Source organism: Microchirus variegatus (genome assembly GCF_963457635.1).
Source record: "Microchirus variegatus genome assembly, chromosome: 16".
In the NCBI taxonomy this organism is placed as follows: domain Eukaryota; kingdom Metazoa; phylum Chordata; class Actinopteri; order Pleuronectiformes; family Soleidae; genus Microchirus; species Microchirus variegatus.
The window spans coordinates 6,038,173-6,059,359 of record NC_139817.1 but is presented as its reverse complement, the minus strand read 5'-3'; the positions used below and the strand labels follow the sequence as shown (position 1 = coordinate 6,059,359).

The window sequence follows — 21,187 nt, the reverse complement described above, 5'->3', positions numbered from 1 at the left end:
TTAAAAATCTGTGTTAAAATAGGTCTATGCTGCTTTAAGGCGTGCATTGACCATAAACTACATTTCCCACAATGCATGGTGATTGTGTTACCCGCAAAGTGGCGGCAATCACAGTGTATCATTGTATATGCGTCATGCGACGAGTGAACTTGAATAAGTAAGAAATACAGAAAGTTATTTAGCGATATGTTACGGAGGAGTTACCTTTATTTTACATTATATTTGGTTACATTTAGTTACATTTATTCTGGCCCTTTGAGGGTAACCATTATGCTGATGTGGCCCTCAGTGAAAATGAGTGACACTCGAAAACATAAGAAACAAAAGCAGGTCAAAAGCTCCTCACTGTGAAGCAGAAGCAGAAGTTTGACTCAGGGCTTCTCTGTGTGGACTTTGCCTGTCAGAATTCTGACTTTAATCTCAACATTCTGACTTTAATCTCAGATTTCAGATTTTTTTTTTTTCTATATTGCTCCAAAAAAGATTTCCAAATGTCATCCTTAAGATCTTCCATACAATTCAAACACTCTTTTATTCTCACAAGAGGTGCAATGCTGCCCTCTGAATGTAAATTGAATACCCCTGCTTTAATAGCGTCTTCTTCTTCTTCCGCGCATGCGCAAATGAGCGACAGTCGGGCTACCAAACTGGTCAAACAGCGGGTGTAAAAATGGTAGGTAACCCAAAATAAACAGAAACCCAGACATTAGCTTTACCGCCACGCAGTGTAGCCTTCACCGCTCGTGTCGTGCGGTGAAAGGAGCAGCGGTGTTTTGTTTTGACAGCGCTCAGTTAGTTGTGCTCGCTGCTGTTAAACAGGGAAGGTCAGTTGATATTTTGAGAGCAGCTAGCTTGAAGCTACACGTCCCCTTTTTTGGCAGTCTGGTAACTTGGGGCTGTGAGCGGGTCAGTGCGTGGACACGCGCGGGCCGCTTCGAGTGGGTTTCGGGCTTGAGCTCAACCGCAGTGACAGTGTAGTCCAGTGTTTTTATTATTGTACCTCCATTGTTGGTGTCAGTGACACACAGCCCCGGCTAACACGGCTAATGTTAGCCAGCAGAAGTTACTAGCCGGTGGTATATACACTGTGTGCCACTATGCTAACCCTGACGTTGTACCTGCTTTGTTGACACATTAATCCGAGCTGGAGGAGTCAGCGCCGGGCGTTTGAATTCTTATTGATCCCCGTGTCGATGATTTGAATCGGTATCAGTTGGAGAAGTCATTAGCAGCTCGAGGGGGGGAAAGTCTCGGGTTTCAGGAAATGCTGCTCTTCATTGAAGTGCAAGTGCTTTACACTCAGCGGCCACTTTATTAGGCACACCTGTTCAGCTGCTCGTGGGTAACACTTCAGTCACTGATTTCAGGATATATATAGTATATATATATATAGTGTATATATACTATATATAATTAACGCATTATGAGACATGGTGCATTATCATTTAGAAAATAATAATAATAACGTTTGTTGTTTTCTGTCCACACTGAAGTTTAAACCCACAATAAATAGTTTACGTCAACTTCAGTTTACTTCAAAAAGTAGTTTTTAATTGTCTGACATTATTGCATTAATTGGCCATAAAGACTTGTGATTTAAAGGGCCATGGTGTAATATCTAGATGGATTATTGGCATAAATTAAACACACTACCCAAACTTATAGTTGTGTGAGTGTATAATCACTTAAAATAATATATTTAGGTCTTTATAACCTGATAAAAAGTGTTTTTTTAATGTGTCTTGCTTTATAGAGGCTATTATCTTGGGCAGCCACATTTCTACAGGAGCCCAAGTGGACAAACTTTGTCTTTGTTTTGTTTTTTTTGCTATTTATGAAAATGACACACTGATAATAATAATAATTATTAATACATTTTTTCCAAGCCCGACCTAAAGTGTTTCTTAACTTATAAATGTTTCATTCCAAAGTTGTTTCGGATTAATTATTCAGGGGTGCAACAAGCAATCATTTTCATCCGACATTAATCAGGCAATTCATCTTTTCAATAATTGATTAGTTTGTTTTTGTCTGTATGCAAGTCATGTTTCCCCCCATGACTTTAAGTGACAAACTCAGATGTCGTCTCGTGTTAATGAACCGCTAGAAAAAGATTAATAGAGAGAGATAAACTCGTCAACTGATTGTTTCGTCTGTCTGAGTAATCCATAAATAAGTCACTCATAACATTGATGGAGTGGTAATCAGATATAATCTGGAGATTTAAAGTACGACACCGACTCTTGTTTATAACCGCTCTTTAATAGCCGGGTTACAATTTCATGACACAGTCTCCTGAAATTGACTTGGCCAACACTGACACTCATGTACAGTGACTCAGTGACTTCTTAAAATCTTTTTATATATATATGTGTGTGTGTGTTCTATAAAGTGCACATTTCCAGACGGCTAAGTCTTCGTGGTATTATAGTGAATGATTTGTTAAAATAAGAATATTCCCCTCAGTATTCCTGACAGGGTGTTTGTGCTACACTCCAGACTTGTTGCACCTCTGGGTCCTGGTGATGCCTCCCCCCCCCCTTTCCCTACTCATGTTACATCTATGAATGTAGTTATCTGAGGGGCCCTGAGGGGTACAACATGTGCTTTAAGAATCCACAACAGCCCCCCCATTCAGCCAGTGACTTCACTTTGGGACAGGGCAGCGTCTTTGGCTCACCTCCTGTGCCGTGTGCTCGTCGCTGTGGCAGACTAAAAAAGTGTCTCCCACTGTTGCCTGAATGCTTGCAGATGCCTTTGTGTCGCTGTGTGTTTATGTGTGCGTGTCGCTCTGTGTCTGTGCGCTGTTGTCGGCGCTGCCCGGTCTGATCGCGCCGGTCTCTGACAGCCCCTGTCCTGTGCTTTTGCAGCATAAGCTGAAGTCTTCGCAGAGGGACAAGGTACGGCAGTTCATGTCCTTCACTCAGGCCGGGGAGAAGACGGCCGTGTACTGCCTCACACAGAATGACTGGAAACTAGAAGTCGCCACCGACAACTACTTTCAGAACCCGGACCTTTACTGTAAGGACTCTATGAAAACCTCAGTCGACCGGAAAAAGCTGGAGCAGCTCTACAACCGCTATAAAGGTGAGTTTCCTGTACTTTTTGAAGGTTTTCTTTGATTTTTCAGCTGCTTAAATGTCAATATTTTCTGGTTTCTTTGCTCCATATGACAAAGAAATCATTAAAACTGAGTCATTGTAGTTTGTGGACAAAACAAGACTTTGAAGAACATCACGATCTCAAGGTTGAGTTTGCAGCCCTGTTCTATTTATCTTGTAGAATAGGGTCAATCTTTTGCATTTTAAAGTATCCGCTAATACTGAGTCAGTTAGCTGACCCAGTGCTGTGTTTGTTTCTGTACAGGTGGTTTGAACGTCGAGCATTAACGTTTATATTCTGTACAAACACCGGCTGGTGTTGTTGTAAATTGTTGACTTGAGTTTGCCAAACCTGTTAGTAAGCTGAAGATGAAAATGTCTCTGAAATGTCACTCAGGTTTGTTGCTAGCCTGTATTTATGGTTGCGACAAATCATCGATCTCAGTCTCACCATTAACGACAAATCATTTTGTCTTTATAAACGCTTGTTGAACTATAACTGCTGATAAATATTTGCATTATCTTGTGGTTTACGTGTGGTGCGTTCAGTGTGCTTTCCTAAACTAGTAAACTATCAAAAACTTGTACTTTAGTCACTTTTTCACTAAAAAACCTTGACCTAACACGACCTGAGTCCAACAATCAGCTCCAATCTGAGTCTGGGTGAACTCTTAAAAACATTTACCAGAATAAAAGCATCACGTTAATACTACATTTGGTTTCTTCGCTCCATTATACAAAGAAATAATCATTTTGGTTTATGGGATACGCCGATCTAAACCAGTGAAACAAGTCATCGATGCATCTTCTTTCCCCCGACAGATCCACAGGATGAAAACAAGATCGGTATCGACGGGATCCAGCAGTTCTGCGACGACCTCTCTCTGGACCCGGCCAGCATCTCGGTGCTGGTCGTCGCGTGGAAGTTCCGCGCCGCCACGCAGTGCGAGTTCACGAAGAAGGAGTTTATGGACGGCATGACGGAGCTGGGGTGAGTGAGTGTCGATTAAAAACACGGACGCCGTCTGAAGTATCTCGGCGCGCTCGTGTCTCCTCATGTCGCTCTAGGCAGGGACGGCCGTCTATATATAGACTCGGTCTACCACAGCTCGGGGTATTCGGTGTCTTCGTGGAATCGCTCAGGAGTTTTGTGTGTCGAGACGGAGTCGCCTCCATGTGTGATCATTTTGAACCTGTTTTTGTGTTTGTTTTCCAGGTGTGACAGCCCAGAGAAACTCAAAGCTCTTTTGCCAAGGTTAGAGCAGGAGCTAAAAGACACTGGCAAGTTCAAGGACTTCTACCAGTTCACGTTTAATTTTGCCAAAAATCCCGGACAGAAGGGTTTAGGTAAGCGGAGTGACGACAGCAGCATCAGCCTCCTCCACTCAGGTGTTGTTCTAGAATGAAACAGGAGTTGTGTTTTGTTTTGTGTGTGTGTGTGTGTGTGCAGACTTGGACATGGCCGTAGCCTACTGGAACCTGGTTCTCTCAGGACGATTTAAGTTCCTTGATCTTTGGAATAGATTCCTTTTGGTGAGTCAGTTTTTCTGCTTTTAGCTGCATTCACTAAGTCATCACAGTAATCTCAGCTCATGAATCCAATATCAGGGAATTTCACTTCAAGAAAACCAGTTTTGAGTCTCAAATGTTCCGTCTATTATTCAGGAAAAAAACAACAAGGCTGTATTTTGAAAAGCGTCAACCGTCAACACCTGTCCCCTCCCCTTTTGGTGCTCTCGGGAAAGCCACGCCCACACAAACCTGAACACGGCACATGGTTTGTGTCTCAACTCGAGCTGCAACTAACGATTATTTTTGTAATCGATGAATCTGTCGATTATTTTCCTCGATTAATCTCTAAAACGTTCAAAAACATTGATCAGTGTTTGTCAAACCTGGAAATGACGGTTCTCGAATGTCTTGTTTTGTCCACAAACCAAAATGATTCAGTTTTAATTACTTTTTTTGTTATATGGAGCAAAGAAACAAAGAAAATATTCATATTTAAGAAGCTAAAACAATCAGAAATCTTGTTTTAATCATGAAAAAAGCTTCAAACGGATTAATCCATTATCAAAATAGTTGACTATAGTAATGGATTAATATTGTCAGCTCTTTTAAGGGGTAACAGAACGTTTGGGCCAGCCAAAATAACCTCAATCTCTATGGTTTATAAGTTTTTTAAGTTTTCTCACTATGTAACTTTCACACACTCCTATATATAACATACACTACTGTTCGCGGCACTAAATGTCCTTATTTTTTAAGGAGAAAAGCACTTTTTTTTTTCAATGAATCTAACATTAAATGAATAAGAAATACACACTATACGTCATTAATGTGGTAAATAACTATTCTAGATGCAAACGTCTGGTTTTTAATGGAATATGTAAATATGTACATAGGTGTATAGAGGCCCATTTCCAGTGTTCTAATGGTACATTGTGTTTGCTAATCGCGTTAGAAGGCTATTGGATGATAAGGAAACCCTTGTGCAATTATGTCATTTTCCATATATTATGTTATTTCTAATCTTGTCAATGTCTTGACTATGTTTTCTATTCATTTTGCAACTCTTTTGATGAATAAAAGTCTGACTTTTAATGGAAAACACACAAAAATTTTATAGGTGAGCGGTAGTGTATTTACCTGTCGATGTCGCAGTTGCTTCAAAGGAACTGTAGTTTTCTCCGCTGTGACTTTGGTGTCACGTTGAGTTCCATTTCCCCGAGGCAGGAAAGGCCTGGTAAAGATGGACACAAGCCAGTCGGTCAAATTGGCGGATTTTCTCCAGACAACTTTAATTATGCGACGTGAAGAGAAAGATAAAATGTGTGTAAGAAACCAACTAAGTCTTCTATCTTCTATCCATTACAGGAACATCATAAACGATCCATCCCCAAAGACACGTGGAACCTATTGTTGGACTTTGGGAACATGATCGCAGACGACATGTCAAATTATGACGAGGAAGGTGAGTGTGACATCACAAAGGCAGATCACGGTAAACTTCCTGTTGCCCGTGCCCGTGACGCTGATGCCGTGCTTGTTTGTTTGTCTTTCAGGAGCGTGGCCGGTTCTTATAGATGATTTTGTGGAATTCGCTCGACCGATTGTAACAGGATCAAAACGCAAGACTCTCTAAATCGAAAGAATCCTGACTCTGGAAGAAAAAAAAAAAAAAAGAAGCCAGAACCTTGTTTCTTTTACAGTGACTTCATAGTTTTTTTTTTAAAGACTTGTACACAAAGAAAACAAACAAAAAAAAAATAATAATAAAAGGTGAAAAATCGTAGACTTCGGAGAGAAAACGGAAGCACTTGAAACTGTCGGGGGACACCGCGATCATCAGGGAGCTGAGCAAAAAACTGTGACAAAAACAACTGGCCACATGGTTTTCTTTCATTTTCTTTTTTTGTTTTTTGTCCTCGCGGGACTGAGGCCGGCGTACGGACATGGACGGACGTGGGTTTCCCTCTGCTCGGCTCGGCTCCGGGAAGGAGCATCCCCCGTTCGGGCCTCAGCTCCTGTGAGAGGAGGAAGGGGACGCCGAGAGGACGTCCACCACCTGTGTGCGCTCTGAACGGACAGGACAGGACGGGAGGAAGTGGGGGGCGTGTTGTAGGATTCTTTCTAGTCGGCTTTGTTGTGACGTGTGAAGCTCTCGAGCGGCTGCGCAAAAGGTTCCCGCTGTTTTACTCGCAAAAAGAACAAAACAACAACAACAACAACAAAACGGGTGGGGTGGGGGGGGGGGGGGGACATGGTGCTCGCGACACCAGCACCAACAGAACTGCTGCAGTTTTGACTGTACATACTGTATCTATGGAGACAGTTTACAAAGAGAGCTATATGAAGAATAATATAAATATGTTGAATTTAATGAGGATTTCATTTATGTACAGGAAAGATCTCTACTGGGATGCCTCGGTGTTGATGATGATGATGATGATGCTGTTTAAACGTTGGTGGATCTGAGTCATGAGCTTGTCATTGAAAGCATGTTGAACACATTATGTTTTGCTACACCGTCGCACAACGGGCCGGTTTCACAACGAAATGACGGTTTGGATCGTGGTTTGTGCGGCGGGAACAATCGCAGTTGTTGTCGTAACTTAATCAGTCCCATCCGCAGTATTCGTCTTTATTTTGTTTTTAATTTCAATAGATTTAAAAAAAAAAAAGAAGAAGAAAGAAGTGTTTTGTTATTGAATCAAGTCTGTTCGAATCAAATGTAAAGTGAAGACGTCGCTGGCGGTGGTGTGTGGGTGGGGTGGCGCCAGAATTTGCATGGCACATATCTGTATGTAACGGCGGGGCGCAAGGAGCCAGGACACCTACAGGGGGCGACAGGAACGTCAAAAAGTAAGCCTTAAAGAATGAAATACCTGTCTGTCCAGTACTCATGTTTCTGTTCCAGCCCATCTGCTCAGTGTTACTGAAGGTAGTGAAAACACAAATATAATGTCGATACATCTTGTAAAGTAGTAAGTATATTGTTCATTTAAGGAAGATGAATAAAGCATGAGTTTTTCCATGACCACACACACACGAATTGTGTTTTTGCTGACCTCTAGTGGTGCAAACAGAGGCTTGCATGTGTGTGTCCCGTCTCTCTCTTTTTTTGTGTGTGTGTTAGAGGTGCAGCAGGAAAAAGCCTGACCACATCCACCACCACTGGGTGGAGTTTATTTGCAATAGCAAAACAGGCAAAAATGACCTTTAAGCTTCATTGAGCCAATGCATTTATCACATAACATTAATGCTTAAGCTACCGATAGATTTGTTGCTATAGCTTTAGCATATAGTTTAATTATTTCACAATCACATGCAGGAAAATTTGGGTAAAACATCTTAAAATAAGATATTTTTCAGTGGGGGAAACTGAATCTACAAGTGTCTTTAGTGTTACGTAGTGGAACTTTAATAAATGCTGTTAAATAGGTCTATTAAACCAGGTTTACTCAAGACATGCTTGAGTTTTACATACACAGCACCAATGTCTAAAGGTTTATTTGATTAAAGATTTATTGCATAGTGCCACTTTAATTCATTAAAGGACCAGTGTGTAAGATTGAGGTGAAATAATTGACATTCATTTGGTCAGAAATGGAATATAAACAGGTCCTTCCTGGCTAAATAAACGATAAAAATGACACCTGAATGTAATGTAATGTTGGTGTTAGTTTACGCATTAATATGACCACTAATCATCATCATCATCATCATCGTTATGTGATATGCAAAGCAGGATGTACGACCAAACACGTTTCTCCTCCTCCATTTGCTTTGCATGCAAATAAAGCTCTTACCTGGATGGTGGATGTTACCTGGCTGCTCCATCAACATGGCCCCTCCCCCTCCTCCTGCTCCTGCTCTTGCTCCTCCTCCTCCTCCTCCCTGTAAGACGACACGTTGGAAACTCAGGCCACTTTGTCATCTATCGTGACAGCAGCCGGTTCTTTTTTCCAGCGGATAAAAATGGAGTAACCTCCACGGAGCTGCTGGTTCGTAGCCCTTCGGTGAACAGCTGAGCGCCATGATGATGGAGAGGGAACTGAAAGGAAGAGCTGGCAGTGAAAGGTGAGTCACCTGTGAATGTCTCGCCTCGCTCCACCTGTCGTCTCGCTTTTATTCAGTTTTTAAATGTTTCTGTCAACATATATTCCTGCTTTCGACCTGGATACTAGTCATTTACCTCACCTTTTCAACATTGACCATATATGTGCAAATATTGTTGCAAAAAAAATATATATATATGTATACAGTTATACCATGCTAATAAAATAAACTGTATTATGTTTGTGTTTTGTATAAAAAGCTGCTTTTTTTAAACTTTATGCCACCTGAAAGTAATTTAAACCTTACTCATCATTCAAATGGGGTATTTGATCTGCCCACTACAGAAACCCTACCCAGCCGAGGCTGTTGTAGTGTCTATTATCAAAGGACAGGTAAACAGAGAAAGAGAGGAGGGCGGGAGGGAGGGGAGGAAACTCACCCCCACTGTCAGCTCTTTCTGCAGCGCCGCGTTATTCCTTTGTTTCGTGATAATGGAACAGCTGAGTTTGTCCCCCGCAGGATCGACCCCTACGGGTTCAGGAGGCCCGATTTCGATTCGTACACGGAGATGATGAACGAGTACGACGCGGTCCTCAACAGGAGGTCCATGAGGTGGTCCAAGCTCCTACAAGAGACACCCCACATAGAGAAGAACTTGACAGGTAGCTACAACCATAAGATACATTATGTAGACGACACACCCGATCCATACCCGATCTATGACCTATCCATACCCGATCTATACCTGATCCATACCCGATCTATGACCTATCTATACCCGATCCATACCCGATCTATGACCTATCCATACCCGATCTATACCTGATCCATACCCGATCTATGACCTATCCATACCCGATCTATACCTGATCCATACCCGATCTATAACCTATCCATTTCCGATCTATACCTGATCCATACCCGATCTATAACCTATCCATTTCCGATCTATATCTGATCCATACCCGATCTATAACTTATCCATTTCCGATCTATACCTGATCCATACCCGATCTATAACCTATCCATTTCCGATCTATATCTGATCCATACCCGGTCTATACCCGATCCATACTTGATCTATACCCGATCCATACCCGATCCATACCCGATCTATACACGATTCATACTTGATCTATACCCGATCCATACTTGATCTATACCTGATCTACCCGATCCATACCCGATCCATACTTGATCTATACCCGATCCATACCCGATCCATACCCGATTCATACCCGATCCATATCATATACTGTTTTTGTTTTGTTGCCTTATTTGCTTGTGTGGTGCATTAATAAAAGTCTGTTTTGGAAGTGAAGCGGTATGTGCGCAAAGGAGTGCCCAACGAGCTCCGAGCCACGATCTGGATGTCAGCTAGCGGCGCTCAGGAGCAACTGGAGAGCAACCCGCACTATTACCAGTCCCTGCTGGCCATGGAACACGACTCCAAACTGAAGGAAACCATTGATGCAGGTGAGATGAAAACAGTTTTCCCGTCATTACAACACAACATCGAACAAGCTGGGATGATACGCTTCAGTCACGATTCGATTATATCACGATACTTTGGTGTCGATTTGATTTGTATTGTGATTGGATAGTGAAAAACGAGATTATCTGATTTCTTGAGACACATTGCAGACAGAAAAATAATGTAAGCAATATAAAAATACATATGTCAATATTACTTTAAAAAAATAACATTTAACCTGAACCTGAAAAACATCTTTTCAAAACCCTTTTGCATACAACTTAGATAAACACAACTTCTAGTACATTTTGAGGTAAAATGGCACTGTCTACAATTAGCTGCAACTAGCCCAGTCAAGCTAGTTGCAGCTTAAAATTACGCCTGGTACTTTTAGCTGTAACTAGCTTAATTGAGCGAGTAGCAGCTTTAATTGGCAACTGCTACTTTCAGCTGCTACTATCCCAATCAAGCTATTAGCACCGTAAATTAGCAACTGCGACTTTGAGCTGCTACTAATTTTAGCTGCTATTAGCCAAATCAAGCTTGTAACAGATTCAAATGGGAACTGGTGCTTTTAGTTGTAACTAGCTTAATTGAGCTAGTAGCAGCTCAAATTGGCAACTGCTACTTCTTTTAGCTGCTACTAGCCCACTTTATAGTACTTTAGTATAGTATACTGTATAGTACTTTATATACTACTTTATAGTACTTTTTTTTTTAGCTTGTTGCAACTGCTACTAGCCTTATCAAGCTATTAGGACTATCACAACTTAACATGTTAATATAGTATCATACCATACCTTCATTTAAAAGATTCTCTGTCTTTTCTGGGCAGACATCCACAGAACCTTTCCTGACAACGTCCTCTTCCAGAGCAGAGCTGAGCCGAGCCTGCAGAAGGCTCTGAACAACGTGCTCGTGGCCTATGGACACCATAATAAAGCAGTGGGTTACTGTCAGGTGAGGAAAAACACCATCAGGGACAACACTCGGGACACTTCCCCTACTTCATAATCATGTCTTTACGTCTGTTTACATGAATAACAGGACTGAGGACAGGTTCTTGTTCACGCTAACACGAGTTATGTCTCCATGTTCAGCAAATTTAGATAATCAAAGTCACGTGGCAGTGTTGACACGGCTTTAAACTAAAGACACAAGTTGACAGCTCGCACTTTGGATAAACAAAGATTACTCATCGTTAGCCTCTAAAGTCCACATTACATATAATGCGTTTGTTTTTATGTATGGTTGTAATGGTTGTCTCTGTTTATTACAGGGTATGAACTTCATCGCAGGCTACCTTATCCTTGTCACCAAAGATGAAGAGAAGTCCTTCTGGCTCATGGACGCATTGTTGGGCAGAATACTCCCAGGTTGACTGCTTTTCTTAAATCCTCACACACTCACGATTGCACAACCTCATCAACAGGGTCAGAAGCATGAATATATGATGAGAGGTCAGCTCAGGTGCCGCAAATCGAACGCCAAGAGTCAGCTGGTAGATTCACATTAGGCCTCCTCAGGCAACACCTGTGTGAAAACACCTGCGCAGGTGAAACGAGGACATCATTTACTTAAAGTCAAAGGAGTTCAGAATCCTCACTCTTCATCACCTGCAGATGCAATGATCAGGCCTTTTATACTGGAACCTCCTGTGCTCGGCCAATCAGCTCCCAGGGGCCGCACCTGGACACTCACAGTCACATGATTCAATCAATAATGCACACCTGCGACATATTACACACCCAGAGAGAGTCGCGCGCGCACACACACAAATAAAGGGAAAGCACAACCCTGAGTTCATAACACAAACCCTTGATAGAGAATATTCCGCCCCAAAAGACATGTTTTATGCAACAGATGAGAACTGAACTGGATTTTGCAGAATCAAATCAGTGGCGAAGGTCACAAAAATGGCTGCCACCATGAGGTGAACACGTCACAAACTGAACTTAAAGGTGCACTAGCAATAAATCTAAAGCAACTGGCCATAAAATCCTCCTAATATGTCACAGAGGCTCAGGAATAATGTTCTTATAACAAACTGAACTCACCAACAACAACAGTACAGACAAAATATTTGCATTAAAAAAAATATTTTGCAGACTGCAAATCATGTTTATGTTTTGAAATCATGTTTTTGGAATGTGGCGCCACCTACCGCCGTCTACCAATCATTGCAGTCAGTATAGTCTCAGCTGCCGAGAAACCACGGGTTGCCAGTTACGTCAGAAAACGAAACCTAAAAGACCTCGGTATTTTGAATTTGAGTGTAGTAACCGTTTTTGGCCACATTCTTACATATGGCACCTTTAAGTGACTTGGATGAAGACAAAGATCCGATCGTCAATTATTCAGTACGTGGTCCTAAATTGGCTATTTATCTAATATATGGCCCAAGCATCGTCGGTACCGTTGCAGAAAATGAAAGCCAAATGAAGACACTTGTACTTACGTGAGTCATCAAATCAGATCTGAACTGAATCAGAATTGACGATTATAGACAAACAAACACCAAAAGCATTACTTTCTTGGTAGAGAGAGTAAAAGGGTAAATACTTGTGGGCCCAGGGTTGAGCCTTGTGGTACTCCATTAACACAAGACATGATGTGAAAATGTTGTAGACTACTACAAACCTGCCATGTTGGGGCTGAAGACAGACCATGAGGTTCTTGGGGAGCTGGTGAAGCTCAAAGCCCCTGCAATAGGACAACTCATGGACCAGTTTCCCGGCATATGGACCCTGGTCGTGTCGCGCTGGTTCATCTGCCTCTACATCGACATTCTCCCCATTGAGGTGAGTTGACGCAAATGAGATTATGAGCGCGATTTGGTGATGGAAAAAGACGATTTAACAGACGTGTATCGTCCTCAAAGACAGTCCTGCGGATCTGGGATTGTCTTTTCTACGAAGGCTCCAAGGTCATTTTCCGCGTCGCTCTGACGCTAGTCGTTCACCACCAGCCGGAGATCCTGAGAGCTCGCTCGCTGGGCGACGTGTGCACCTGTTTCAAGGAGATCACCTGTGGAGCTTTCACTCTGGACTGTCACGCGTTCATGCAGGTGAGATGGGCAAGACGGATACATAAATTGTAAAACTGACATAATTTTACTGCGCAAGAAAATGGAGAAGTTGGCTAATTTTTCCATAGAAATCCATTCAAACAGATATTTTCTCGCCCCCTGGTGGCAATTCAATATATTCTTACTTCCAGGTTTGCCTTCATGTGGCAAACCTGGCGACACAGAACAGAAATGTCCTCTAAAGTCTCATTTTGTCTGAATAATCTTGACAAATTCAGTTTTTTAAAAGAAAGGGATTTCTTGACAAATTGTTGGAAATTCAGAATAAAATTTTTGAGACAATGTGAGACTTATTTTAAGGTAAAGTTTGTCACAATTGAAATACATACAGAATGTCCCCTAAATAGTGATGACAGAAGGCGGCAACATGACAGATTCTCAGCACAAACACAAACTACTTATGAGTCATGTTTGAGTTGCACATTAAATGGTCTTATGCAAATACAACGTTTGTTTAATTTATGTAACGGGAAAACATCATTTGAAACCCGTGTCGCATTTTCTCTCGGCAGAAAATATTTTCAGAACCCGGAAGTCTCTCCATGGCAACCATCGAGCGACTGAGAGAGAAATACAGGCAACGAATCCTCGTGGAAGAATCTGGACAGTCGTAAAAAGTACCACTTACTTGTGTTTCGTGACGGACACACGGACGGATCTGGAGGATGTTGCTGAAGCTTCGTAAATGAACTTTAAAAGGCAGTTTTTTTTTACTTCTTCTTCTGAAGATCGTAGTTCAGCTGTGGATCCTTCACGATCGTCGTCCGCCTGACGCTTTGATCCAAGTGTTTACACCATCACATATCACCGTTACTACTTCATTCATCCTGTGGGAGAAGTGTGTTAAAGTTTGTTTTTGTCGTTTCTGTGCCGACACGTATGCCGCGTTTACATCGAGGGGAAATTTTTGGTTCAGTACGTGCAGATTCTTTTTGCGTTTTCCATTAGAAGTCGTAGTAAAATAAGCAGTTCCATTCTTTGGCATCCTGGCCCGGTCCATTCAGGGTTCCCACACCTTGGTTGACCTCAAATCCAATGACTTTTCAAGGACTTTCTTGGACCAGTTCCCCTCAGATTTAAGGACCAAATATGCTAACTGTTTAAGATGGGAGGTCAAATTGTAGAAGCCGCTTCGTCCATGGCGACAGTCTGTCATTTACTGTCTTGCTCAACTTTACTCGCTCATTTTCTTCTGAACGGAATCTCACGTCAACGGCAGAGAGACTGTGACTCAGTGTTTGTGCTGCGTCGGCCTTGTCAAGTAATGCAGGGCACGAATCAGTAGGTGGCGTCGCAACAAACAAGGGAGGCGTTTACCTAAATATCAACTCAACTTCTTTTTTGCACATAATTCAAGTGATTCAAATGTCTATTTAGAGCGATTTTCCTCCTGGGACGGGTCCTATGAGCAAGGTATTCATTCCCCCCAGACCAGATGATTACTGCAAATCCGTTTGCACCGACAAACCGGTTCATCTGCGGCAGGAGCTTCGGTGACCGTTGAGTAAAGATACACAACAATTTGAATTCAATCCAATTCAAAGCTTTACTTTGCAGCAGCAATTCCATTAACTTATTCATTATTTATTATACTTATTTAAATGACTATTCCTGCTTTCTTTGCTCCTCTAGATGACAGTAAACTGAATATTTTTGGTTTGACGACACAACCGACATTTGGTGGAAGATATTTTGAGGCTTTGGGAAACACTGATCAATGTTTTTCGTCATTTTTGGACAATAAAAGTAACCGATAAAGAAAATGGTGATCAGATTGTTGCAGCCCTGAGACTTTACTTCAACTTTCCATGTACAAAAGCTGAATTAAAGGAGAATTAACTGTATTTGAACATGTCTGTGCGTTAACTCCACTTGATACTCACTCATTTCTCTTTAAATAAATGCACCAGAGTCCAGCGCAGACCAAAGAAACAGAAACAGGTTTGGCAGTCGACTGTAAAAGTGTCTACAAAAAAGACAAAGAGTCAAACTGTCATGTTTGTTCACTTTTATTGACTTTTCCTTTAGAAAACAGTTCTAATGAATCCACAGAAACCTTTTTAATGTCACTACACAGATATTTTAGATGAGGAAGGAGGGAAAAAATTAAAATAATGCATATTAATGGTTGTAACAGTACAGAGCTATGAGGGGGACAAAAAGAATCTAAAATCAAACGTCCCAAATGGCAGCAGTTTGTGTCAATGAGAGCGCGAGTACCTCTGTGAGTGTTGGCTTCTTCAGTCAGGAAGGCACTGATAAACACTGACCACAGCATTTTGGCCATTTTAACCATTACATGGGGGCTTTTCTTTTTTCCTTCCATTCCTTCTCGGGACTTTAGTGCAATTCCTGTCCCTGCAGCAGCCAAAATCCCAAGAAAACAAACACAAACAACGACAAATAATAATAATAATAATAATAGACAACACCAGAGTGGATTAACGAAGCAATGTTACGTTCTTTACGACAATGTCCTGAGCTTTTTTTCATGCACCAAGCCAACAGTACTTTTACAGATTGTTTAAGCTGACATTCATGGAACAGTAGAATGCAAAATGGAGATTTTGAGGGGGGGGGGGGAAATGTCTTTGTGCTGAGTAACATGAGGGGGGGAAAAATCAAAAGGCATCTCCATCCATGGGTGTTTAAGTTCGGAATATACCAGCAAACCTCTAAAGCTCAATAAAAAAAGAAAACGTTGAATCCACTTAACCACTGTGCCTTACTGTACAAAAAGAAATGAGTTTAAATGTAGATTTGTAAAGAGTCTAAAGAATTAACCTCAACTGAAAGCAATTTGTCCATTTTTTTTACTCTTCAGCTTCACTACAAAGCAAACGCACATGAACTTTAGAGGCTGGAGTAAGGCGAACCTCACTGTAACATGATATTTTAGAATGACGTTGACCTGTTTAGAGAAATCTTGGCACAAAGCAAAAAAAAAAAAAAATACCATACTATTCTTCAATGGGAATTAAAATGTCTTAAACCCCCACAAACAAAGGCTGATCTCTGTGGACAAAAAACTCCTCCCACTTTCTTCTCTTCTTCACGATTAGTTCACTGCATCTTTAGTGTGTCCCCTATAAGCAGTTAAAGTTGATTTAATTCTTTTTTTTTTTCCTTTTAAAAAAAAAAACATCAGATCTGTACACCAGCCCAGAGAAATTCCCTTTATAATAAGAAAACATTCAGGTGCGTCGACTTCAAGTCGGGGCTGAGGAGAATTGTATTTATTTCATGTCAGTTTAAATTGATATCGGTAAGAATTAGTATCTTTAAATTTGTTGGTGACGTCTTGTGTTAAATCGTTCAGCCCCGACTTGAAGTGTCGACCCTGCAAAGAAAACCCCACATTCCCTTTTCACAGAAATGATAAATAGCACAAATATGACTCTCTAATTTCTGGACCTTCTGATCAACATCCTCTGCTATATGTGGCACCAAAAATAAAGAGATTTTCCTTCAATCTCTAAAACACAAACCCCTCCCCTCCCTTCTTACCCTCGCTGTTTACGAGTGGGTCAGTTCAAGAAAGCGCGATAATCAATCTCACAAAGTGATAATAACTAGTGTTACTGACGAGCGATGAAGAATAGAGGGAGGGAACACAGAGGGTGGGAGTGTTTAGTCTCATTAAACAGTGGTTATTAATAATCACGGGTGGGGGATCATGGGAAGGCGAGCCCTCGTCCTCAGATACTTTGGTAGCCCGCGTGGCTCCTCTTCCTGCCGATGAGGTAGGCCAAGAGCACGATCAGGACCAGGCCCGCCAACGCTGCTCCGACTATGATGGGGATCAGCATGTCGTCTTCGTCCAGCTGGCACTCCTCGGCTGAGACGAGGACGATAACGTTACTCTCATCATTCTCTCTCGACGCTTGAAAATCAAACAATGAAAAGGAGAAGAAGGTGTTTTTACCTGCTCCAAACTGAGTTCCCACCACGCCGAAGGGCTGCACCTGCACCTGGAAGATGTTGATGGACAGATCCTGGGCCACGCTCAGCGTCTGCTTCTCTCGGCACATGTACGAGTAGCCAAGGGTTCCTCTCAGGTAGTCCAGGGTGCTGTTACGGAACGAGACGGGACCTGTGTGGCGGTGGGAAGACAGACTTTAATGTGGACGATGTAAAAGACACAAATCATTAAAGACAAGTGATTTTAATGAAGTTCTTTGAAGTTGTGCCAGCAGGGGATATACTGAGAGGAAGTTCTTTATTACCTTTAATGTCTTTGTAACGTTCTCTCTAATAAATTTTGGCACTAGTCATACTTGAGAGAGGTACCAAAGAGCAATACTAAGATCACATGATCTGAGACAGATTCATGTGATACAAACACTTACTTTTCATGTCGGTCCACGCGGCTGTCAGAGACACTTCACTCAGACGGTACTTGCTAGATGTAGTGTTCTGCAGAAACAGGCCAGTTAATAATTACGCTCAATTTAAGATGGTTTACCAAGCTCTGGGTGCCACCTGGTGGCGGTTCCAGGAAGTACTCAACCACTGTAAGCAGGAGTGTATGCTACACAGTGACTCACCAGGGTGAAGGTAAAATTGAGGTTGGTTTTCTGTGTTTCCGACCAGAGCTGCAGGGAGGCGACGTCCGTGTCACATGACCCAGTGCCGTTTGTCGTATTGGACTGCAGGTTCACAATCTCCTGCACAGTCTGTGTGTGTGTGTGCGCGCAAGATTATATAACATTTAGCATGTTAAAATCCCAAAAATGTGGCTTTGCCGTGAAGGAATTCGGTTAAGTACCTTATTCTGGGACAAAGAGAGGAAGGTGACGTTGAGCTGGACGCCAATGGAAGCCAGCAAGCAGGCAGTGCCGTTGGTGCCGTTGACCACGTAGTGTCCTTTGTCGGGGTTGCCGGGGCCTTTGCTCGGCGCGGCGCTGGTCGGGGCGACGGTGGGTGGCGCGTCGGTCGCAAAACTCTGGTGCAGAACAGCAGCTGCAAGAGAAAAGCAGGTGTATCATCAAGTGCAACCTGGCTGCAAGGTGTTCAATTATTAATAAATACCCACGTGTGACAACATGAAGTGCAATTATGCACCAAACTTCATAGATTCTCCTGTAACCTGTTCCCTGTCCACACTGGTCAAAAAAACAACTATTTAATCCAAGGTTTAAACCCGTTTTTACCAGTGGTGATGCGTTTACGCAGGTTTTTAAAGCAGCTTCAGCTCAGATTGTACTGATTGAGAACTTAAGACTCGGGGTTATGCACACACTTGTTTCTCCTTCTCTGTTTTTGCCAGCGACGTGCCATTTCTGGCACAACGCTGTCGCTATGGTGCACATTCACCTTCAGGCTGTCAGCATTAATATTGTAAGTGATCCTTTCCTTGGAACAGCGCTCCATATCATCGAAACAATTGATTTAAAGAGAGACTTTAACCTGGCTTTATCTGCCCTGGTCCAAACAAACTGTACAACAAACGACAGTTCTATAAGTCTAAAATTATGGGCGTGACTTCCTGCCGCTGAGGCAGAACCGGTGTTTTCCCCATAATGACTGGACAACAATCACAGAGAGTGATTGTGAAACTGAACATGTGGGAACATGAACCCGCTACGGAAATTTAAAGAGGACATGATGTGATCCATCCAACGCCTTCTTCTACACAGTAAACGGTGCAGAGGTGAAAGTAGCAGTGTGAGCAAGGATTAGGGACAAGACACAATCAGGATTTGTGTTAAATTACACATTTAATGTTCCTTTAACACTTAATGTAACACTAAAACAGTCAAATTCTCCAACACTGTCATAATACAGAATTACATGTACTCTCTCACTACAGACAGTGAAGCTGTGACCAACATGAAAAGCACTGAGGTGTTTACATAGTGTTTACACAGCAATAAGATCAGGTGTACTTAGTTAAAAAAGGAGGTGGGACACAATCTGATTTGTTCAAAAAGCAGCCTTGGTCTTGGCATTTCACAGGAACAGCGCGATCCACTGCGTCTCATTACTGGAAGGAAACCGAATTCTGCCGCTTCCCTTTTCTGCTGTGGAAGTTCCACACACCAGTTGCGCGTCCAGGAATACGGTGGACAATCACAGTCTGATCCGGTCTGAACGGATAATACACGAAAGCAGCGACGTCATCGGTTTCTGGTTTCACCAACAAACAAGAAAAGGCCGATCTTGTGAAAGACTCAGTTCCGTCTTTTACGAAAGAGTAAGTTCTTTGCAAGATGATTTCCAAATCTGGAACTGTAACTCAGACATAGCCAAGCCCAGATTTAACTTTAAGTAGTGACATGTATGTAACATTTCAAATATTATAATGAATTTGACTCGGTTGAGCTACTTTTCCGTTAAAAAACAACTAGTGAGAACTTGTTTTGAAAAGCTACAAATGCTTTAAAGTAAAGTACGATAAGGATTAACAATCTTTTGTGTTAGATAAACAAAAATATGTTAGGCTCCATCCCTTTTACCCTCAGCATCTGTGGCTTTCCTTATTACTTTTTATAGTGCAGATAATGTACTTTACATCCCACTGCGGGACGAATTTTCCCCACTGCGGGACGATTATCTTATCTTATTCCTCTATTCCTCTTTTAAAATGTAGTTTTAGACTTGCTTAAATGATTCCTATAAAGTCCACTGACTATCATGCGAGAATGTACTATATATGATAATGTGTTAGATCCATTCCCATCACAAACCATACAGTCAATCAGTATTTATGATTTTCCTCCAAGTACCACCAGAGGAAGATTGCGTACCACTGGCGTTGCCCGTGCCACAGTTTAAGAACCACGGTGTCATGTCCTCAGCTTTGTCTCGGGATAAAATGTGAAGCTTAACGTATACCTCCCTGCTTCCTGAGTCATTGAACTCGGGTTAGGTGGGGGGGTCAGAGCGCCCAGAGAACCGGGCTAACCTGCTACTGTGAACTTAAATCACTGACTCATGTTCACGTGAACTCACCGCGGGCCCCGACAAACTGTCACCTTCCCGGGGTCGATAATTACAACTTACCCAACAGCAGCTGTAACGTCAGCCCCACGATCCCCGACTTGACACCGGTCTGCTTCATGGTTTTCCTCCGGGTTTCTCTTGGTTTCCCTGCCGTTGCTGCTGCTGCTGCTACTGCTGCCTGTCCGCTGCTCGGGAAACGTTAGCTTCAGCTTAGCTCGGTGAGGGGATGTTGTGCTAGCTGGCTAAGCTAACGTTAGCGACACAACAACTGCGAGGAAAACAAACAAAAAAAACCACAACACAAGTCAGTAATTCGCGAGGGTGGCGAGGAGGAGAAAAAACCCGCTGCTATTTAGAGGAGAAAACGCTCTTTAACGTGTCCTTAGCGCACGTATTTAACGCGTGTATGGCGAATAAAACGCTACCTGCGATGTTAGTTTAGCTCCGGACTCCAGAGTTTATCAGCCAGCGTCGCCAGACAGAAGCAGGGACTGACGTCACAGTCATGTGACACACGGTTTAAGAAACACCCAGAAGGTCACGTGCTCGCTCAGCCGTTGACGATTGTCTCATGTCATAAACAAACGTCCAAAAAAGTGCAAAAAAAAGCTTATTATACGTGATAAGTTTATTTTTACTGTCAAAACACGTCTGCTATCAATGTTGGAGGACATTAACTGAGTATATGTACTCGAGTGCCGCGTTCAAGGACCGTTTTAGGTCGTTTTACTGGATAATGTAAGCAACAACAGTGCATTTACTTACATGCTGCGTTCAGGGACACTTTTATGATGTTGTTTTACAGGATATGTTTATGATATTTGTTTATTTTATGCATTCAAGTACATTTCTTTAGATTGTTTTACTGTATATTGAAATTAACTAAGTACATTTACTCAAGTGTCTTCTTCGACATTTAAAATGTAATTTAGTACATCATTTGACATGGTTTTACTGCATATTTAATAGGCAGGTTTACAGAATTAATGTCAGCAAAAATGCAGCAACATAGAGAAT

At 42.1% G+C, this 21,187-nt stretch overlaps 3 protein-coding genes across 5 annotated transcripts; 2 read left to right on the top strand and 1 right to left on the bottom strand.

Moving 5' to 3' along the window:
- Nucleotides 1-622: 622 nt before the first annotated feature.
- dcun1d2a (DCN1, defective in cullin neddylation 1, domain containing 2a) lies at nt 623-7,639 on the top strand. 2 transcript variants are annotated; one of them, XM_083903092.1, is made up of 7 exons: nt 623-673; nt 2,871-3,087; nt 3,924-4,092; nt 4,318-4,448; nt 4,552-4,634; nt 5,979-6,075; nt 6,167-7,639. In XM_083903092.1, the coding sequence occupies exons 1-7, from the start codon at nt 671-673 to the stop codon at nt 6,244-6,246; spliced, it is 780 nt and encodes a 259-aa protein (XP_083759218.1). In that variant the 5' UTR covers nt 623-670; the 3' UTR covers nt 6,247-7,639. The 2 variants fall into 2 exon arrangements, with proteins under 2 accessions (XP_083759218.1, XP_083759217.1); XM_083903091.1 differs by lacking the exon at nt 623-673 and having other exon boundaries at nt 2,636-3,087.
- Nucleotides 7,640-8,640: 1,001 nt separating this feature from the next.
- On the top strand, nt 8,641-13,839 carry LOC310938429 (growth hormone-regulated TBC protein 1-A-like; the record flags this gene model as incomplete). The annotated part of the gene is made up of 8 exons (XM_083902921.1): nt 8,641-8,684; nt 9,183-9,325; nt 9,981-10,139; nt 10,973-11,097; nt 11,417-11,513; nt 12,766-12,938; nt 13,019-13,204; nt 13,738-13,839. The coding sequence occupies 8 exons, from the start codon at nt 8,641-8,643 to the stop codon at nt 13,837-13,839; spliced, it is 1,029 nt and encodes a 342-aa protein (XP_083759047.1).
- Nucleotides 13,840-15,218: 1,379 nt separating this feature from the next.
- Nucleotides 15,219-20,650, bottom strand: LOC310938676 (lysosome-associated membrane glycoprotein 1-like). Of its 2 annotated transcripts, XM_083903233.1 has the most exons (7): nt 20,596-20,650; nt 20,231-20,438; nt 17,994-18,187; nt 17,773-17,901; nt 17,575-17,641; nt 17,151-17,318; nt 15,219-17,063 (listed from the first exon to the last, which is right to left on the bottom strand). In XM_083903233.1, exons 2-7 carry the CDS (start codon nt 20,286-20,288, stop codon nt 16,924-16,926), a joined length of 756 nt encoding a protein of 251 aa, XP_083759359.1. In that variant the 5' UTR covers nt 20,289-20,438; nt 20,596-20,650; the 3' UTR covers nt 15,219-16,923. The 2 variants fall into 2 exon arrangements, with proteins under 2 accessions (XP_083759359.1, XP_083759358.1); XM_083903232.1 differs by having other exon boundaries at nt 20,231-20,640.
- Between the last annotated feature and the right edge of the window lie 537 nt (nt 20,651-21,187).